The sequence below is a fragment of the Populus alba genome, chromosome 9 (genome assembly GCF_005239225.2).
Source record: "Populus alba chromosome 9, ASM523922v2, whole genome shotgun sequence".
NCBI lineage: Eukaryota > Viridiplantae > Streptophyta > Magnoliopsida > Malpighiales > Salicaceae > Populus > Populus alba.
This window is the reverse complement of record NC_133292.1, coordinates 11,435,991-11,441,951: the sequence shown is the minus strand read 5'-3', so window position 1 is coordinate 11,441,951 and position 5,961 is coordinate 11,435,991. Positions and strand designations below refer to the sequence as shown.

General features: G+C 37.6%; 1 protein-coding gene across 1 annotated transcript; it reads right to left on the bottom strand.

The window, feature by feature from the left end:
* Positions 1–229: 229 nt before the first annotated feature.
* LOC118028231 (uncharacterized) lies at positions 230–5,393 on the bottom strand. The gene is made up of 10 exons (XM_035031764.2): positions 5,215–5,393; positions 4,704–4,956; positions 4,421–4,625; positions 3,950–4,040; positions 3,706–3,854; positions 2,179–2,422; positions 1,985–2,089; positions 1,638–1,820; positions 1,327–1,534; positions 230–990 (listed from the first exon to the last, which is right to left on the bottom strand). Exons 2-10 carry the CDS (start codon positions 4,921–4,923, stop codon positions 506–508), a joined length of 1,890 nt encoding a protein of 629 aa, XP_034887655.1. The 5' UTR covers positions 4,924–4,956; positions 5,215–5,393; the 3' UTR covers positions 230–505.
* Positions 5,394–5,961: the final 568 nt, after the last annotated feature.

The window sequence follows — 5,961 nt, the reverse complement described above, 5'->3', positions numbered from 1 at the left end:
TACCCCTGCTGTGCCCGGTGTTGAATAACTAGGAAACTTAATATCGTAGAGAATCTATTGAGAAGATGGGCAGTCACATAGAGACAACTCTGAATTTAACACGCCTGCGTTAATGGATTGCTAGCGATTGTTTCGCTCAAACCATAGATGAAAGTGGATTATGAGAGTAGAGGTTGATTCGGAGAAGACTCGATAGCTTATTAGTCAAATAGAGACCACGCTCGCAACATAATAAAAAACAATGTAGTATTGATTAAAAGATTGAATTGATCACTTCATAACCTGGACCTTGGATCATTTTGAAGATACGATGCTAGTCATTAAAACCCAAAAGGTTTTAGAATAGTACAGCTTGGAGCAGCTATGCACCTCGTCTCTATTCTTTCTTAACACTCTATAGAGCTCCTCGTGGAGAGGGGAAATAGCCTCGAGTTTTTTTAACCACGAAGGAGTGGGACGACAAGATGTGAATAATGCAGGACATCACTCTGAAATTGGCGAATTTCTAGTTTTTGGCAGGTTTAGTTGTGATACCAAACCCAAATGGAAATAGAGGATCATAATGTGGATCGCCAACGTTCATTGGAAGCTGGTCAACTGTCTTGAACCATGTTCGTGCAAGCTTGCCAGTGAACCCATAGTCACCAAAAAGATTGTCAACAACACCTTGGCCTTCTGTTCCTGGAAGCCAAGCAGCAACAAGAGCATCTATTTTTTCAAGATAGGGCTGGATCACAACAGGGCGGCCAGATATAACGACGACGACACATTTGACAGCTCCACACACATTGTTGATGGTACTAGGGCCAGGTTCAGATATAGTTAGATTGGAGCTATCACCATACATTTCAGCGTATGGTGGCTCACCAACGACAACTATAGCATAGGAGAATTTGTTGGAGCTGACAAAGTTTGCATCTGGATTCTCATTGTAGACGACTTGGGTGGTAGGATCAACTGCATTATTCACTGCATTGAGGATTGTGGTACCTGTTTACGAAGATGGTAATCCATTACATAAAATAAAATATCACATCGAGAAAAATGATTACTTCTGCTAAAATTTCTAGAAAATGGTGACATCTCCCCTTAATCATCAGTGAGCTTAATACATTTTAGCCGTTATCTCTGCGCAAGGTAGAATCAGAATGCCTTTAGGACAGCATGTGTTCCTTGATAAAAAAAAATATGGTGGAAACTCACCAATTAATTCCTTGCAATAAAGCATTTGGGAATCTCAAATAATTGGGAGCTGTTTCAGGGTTTGCAACAAGTTGGTTTTCCTGGCAAGTCTTTCAGTGCCTATGAGTTATAAGAGAAACATACCGGTTGTGAGATCATTTCCACCAAGACCCTGCCATGTGATTGTCCAGCCTCCACATTGGTAGCCCAAGTTGTCAGCATGGCTTCCTGCAACTAGTATCTTTGGCGCTTTCTTAGGAAGTGGTAGAAATGGCTTAGCAGTAGTGTACTTGCCATTCTTTAGCAGAACAAGGGATTTCCTCACAGCTTCTCTCGCTAATTCTCTATGTTCCTGTTCAATGAACTTCATGTGATCAACAGATACAAAATTTTGCAATATTACAGGACAGATGAAATGTACAAGCCTTTAAAGAAGGAAGATTGAATCGGCAAACCTGACTGCCAAGATGGTGGGCCATGCTGAGATCAGCCAATGGTTTCTCAAAGAGACCCATGACAAACTTAACCCTTAAAATTCTTTGTACGGCATCATTAATCCTGCTCATAGGGATAATGTTATTTTTCACTTGATAAGTTAGATCATCAATGAACTCTGTGAAGTTAAATGGAACCATAATCTGCAAACAAAAGACACCCATTAGCAAGGAAACAAGGAAAAGGCAAATAAGAAACTTAAAGTTTCTGCTCATCGAACATCCTTTGGATTCAATTTTCAACTCATTTACTGCATTGTGGGATGCTGAAATAATTATTTTCTTGATCGCAGTAAAGTTTGACTAACCATGTCAATTCCAGCATCAACTCCTGATTGCACAGAAGAGGAATAATTAGCATGTGGAGGAGAGGTAACCCTGTCAATACCCTGCCAGTCTGATATCACGAATCCCTGAGAAAACAAACCAAAATAAGTTATGTCTCGAATGTCCAAAAACATCTCGAGAAAAAAATGGAAAATCATTTTAATAGCTGTTCTACCCTGAACTTCATCTTGTTCTTCAGGAATCCGGTAACAAGATCTTGATTACTATGCATCCTCTTCCCATTCCAGCTCGAGTAGGACACCATAACTGTTGCAACACCCTTGCTGATGGCATTATAATATGCTGGCATGTGAATATTGAGCAATCCATTCATACTGATTACAGTATTGTTCTCATCAATGCCCTTTGTTGTGCCACCATCTCCCACGAAGTGCTTAGCACAGGCCGCCACCTTGGTACTGATCAACGTAAAAAATTGATTAGGGAAAAATGCTACTTATAAGGTTTCTAGTGTCAAATAATACTTCCAAATGAACTAAATTCATTACAGAAAGCAAAACTACTTTCTTGATTATCTATAAACCCATAAATTAAGGAACAATATTCCAGCAAGACCTGTTTTTCCAAGTTCATTTTTCAGAATCAATCCATAAAAGAAACCAGAAAATGGAAGTTGTCTGTATACCTAAGCAATAGGGTACACTACCAGACGCCTTCTGGACTCACCTGATTTTTCTTATAATTGATGGTATTAGTATACATCATCTGATCATATTTTTATTAGTATGTATCTTTAACCATTGATGGTGAAAAGGCTAATGGTAATATGGCATCAGCTTGAAGATTTGATGACATACAGGTTCAAGATTATTAGCAGTTGATTAGCATTTATCCAATGAATGGACTTGGCATATGGGGCCTATTAATTGCACGTGCACCTGACTGCCAGTGATTATTCTGCTGGAAAATTTTGTATTTACAAGATATTGGATGACTGAAAAGGCAGACAATTTTCCCAGGCATCTAAAGCTATTGGTCCACCATTTTAAAATTTCAAAATGAATCGACATTTTTAGACCCACAAAAGCAAGCAAGCATGCTAGGTCAAAAATATGAAGCTTGAGTTGATCTTAAAGGACTAAATGCTCATGCTGGAGGATTTATATTGCCATGTTCTATGATCTTCAATGATTATCCACAGGACTCGATGCCCCACCAATAAAGGCGGGCCCACTCTTTCACATGGCTGAGCTTTGGACCACCCAAAAAAGAAGTTACTAGTATACATCAGGTAAATGACAAACTGATATGTGCCAAGGATGCTGACACTTTCCCCCAAAATCAGATAATGGAAGTGTCTTCTAGATGAAGCTTGAATATTGGAAGACCCGGACGGGCTGGTCTGACCTACCTATTTTTATTGCCATTTGTTTTTGTTCCTTATTTAGAGGAATAAATAGGAAAATAATGGTAAATTAAGACTTTGAACCTTTAATGTTGTGTGATTATATTAGATGTTTATCACACATTACAGCATGTTGAATAGCACAGTTATAAGTTGAAGAAAGCATTTTCATTTTTTTTCCTCGAAATTCAATCAAAGGGCTCAATCACGGGAAGAATTATGAGCAGCAGCAAAAGCTTTGATAGGCAAAAACTATGCAACAAGTGCAATTAGGACCCTCACTTCACCGAATCAACAAGAGAGATAAAAATAGCTACGTATTGGGATGTCACTTACTTTCCAGGAGCAACAAAGGGAACACCCTTTTTGGAATTGGCAGGTAACTCTCCTTGTAAACCAGGTATAATCTCAGTCATTAACTGAACAATCCTATGATCCTCGCTATAGCTTTCATAGCAGCGACCCCATCTTGGATCCCTGCAAACCTGTAAAATCAAGCATAGAAGACAAATCACATACTTGAAAAATTGGTTAAAATTTTCTATAACATGTAACAATCAATTTGTTGTCATCTTAGTACCGCGATACACGGAGCAAAGGCATAAGGGATTCCTGTAGCTCTAACTTCAAGAGCAGTTGCTTCACCAATCTTTTTGACTAGCTGAGGATCCCTGGTGGAAGCAAAGAATGTCAGAATTCTAATAAAGCTGATATCATTTAATCACTCTACAGTACTGCAATTCAACCACTAGATTTTTTCACACTTTAATCTAACAATTAATCTGCGTATTTGTTGAGTGCTAACTACAAATCAGAAAATCCTCTGTCCCTATCATCAATCAGTAACAGTGTTTTAAAAAAGTGGTAAGCAACAGCATACATTACATAGATTAATCTTTAAGATGACCTTGACAGCTAACACGAGTTCTCTAAAATTAAACAAAGACAAAGCAGTTGAGTACAAGACAAGAATTTATAATCTTAACTAATCGGATAAAAAATGGTAAGATAACCTTGTTTGTTCAGAAATAAAAAGAAAAAAAATACTTGCCTGGTCACTCCAAGCCCAACATTGTGAGGAAAAATGGTGGCATTGTAGACATTGTTATGGCCATGAACAGCATCAATCCCATAAATCATAGGAATTCCAAGACGGGTTGATAAAGACGCCTTCTGGATCCCATTAACCAAGTTCACCCAAGCCTCTGCTGAGGCCTTAGGTCCTGGCACACTCCCTCCACCACTCAGCACACTCCCTGCATTTACAGTACAACTCATCATTCAAATATTAAATACTCGAAAACACTGTAAAGACTCTGGAGGTGGGTGCGTACCAATGAAATACTGCTTCATGACATCTGGAGTGGCAACAGTGCGCTCGATCTGCACCATTTGGCCAATCTTTTCTTCTAATGTCATTCTTTTCATCAAGTCTTTGATTCTTACACCTACTGGCATCTTGGGGTCGTTGTATTTCAGGTATTCTGCTTCACCAGCTACTATCAAGCAGCATAATAATAGAAATCCCAAAACAGATCTTGACAATCTCCCCATTTTAGCTCCCCAAATCACCTACTCGCTTGATATCTGCAGATACGAGTCACCAGTCAATTCAATATCCGAGAATCAAAGAAAGAGAAAAACAAACAGAGAGAGAGAGAGAGAAGAAAAAAAAACACTTGAAAGCAGGAAGGAAACAGAGGAATGGATACAAGAACTTCATTCTTCACACACTTATTAAAGAATCAAAATGATGTAAATGAAAGAGCAACTTCAGAACTTAGACAAGTTTGAAAAAAAAAAAAACAAGAACCAACAATGACAACAGAGCTTTCTTGAACTCACATGGTGAGGTGAAATCTCAGAGGCTAAGGGGGAGAGAGAGAGAGAGGAAAGAGGATATGGCTTTGGATTACAAAAAGGCACAGTGCTCACTGCTAAGCGCTCGGGTTTGGAGTTTCAAGGAGAGCTTTGTCTACTTATAGAGAAGTTTGTGACGTTGTCTGAAACCCATTACTATCATTTTCTTCCTTGTCTAACTTTGGGTGGTTTCCATTTTCAAAATCTCACTTTAATGGGATATTTTAATTTGCAAGTAACGGGCTAGATTTGAAGGGAAAACTATATTTTGGACCCTGTAATTTTATTCTTGTTCCACTTTCATACCTACATTTCAAAATCTCTTAACAATACCCCTATTGTTTTCAAAAGTTTTCAATATTACTCCACTTTTTTCTCATATTTTCCTTTTCTTTCTTATTTTTGTATCATTTTTTTTCTTCTTGGATTAGGATTGAGAAAAATTTGGGCTAACTTAATTTCCTAACCGGATGTGGTTTAGAGAATGCATTCGAATGGGGTGAAACCCAAAAAATATTTAAATTAAAATAATTAAGAGGAAAATGAAGTTTATATTTTTTTTAACTTTTTATGTACTTGTAAAATATCTTCCATTTGTTCTGATGTTAAAAATTTCTAAATTAATCTTTTTTAAATTGAAATGATGGTTAGTGATGGATCTAAAGCAAATAAAAAAAGAATTAGGGTAATTAAAATTAAGAGAGTTTGATCGAGTAAATTAAATAATTTAAA

Bases quoted from the DNA above. Each gene is read 5' to 3' on its own strand.
- LOC118028231 (XM_035031764.2), bottom strand. From the start codon at position 4,923: ATGGGGAGATTGTCAAGATCTGTTTTGGGATTTCTATTATTATGCTGC. The intron at 4,041-4,420 runs GCAAGTATTTTT...TGCTTCCACCAG, and splicing joins GTTGGGCTTGGAGTGACCAG to GGATCCTCAGCTAGTCAAAA. The intron at 2,090-2,178 runs GTAGAACAGCTA...TTGTTTTCTCAG, and splicing joins AGAACAAGATGAAGTTCAGG to GGATTCGTGATATCAGACTG.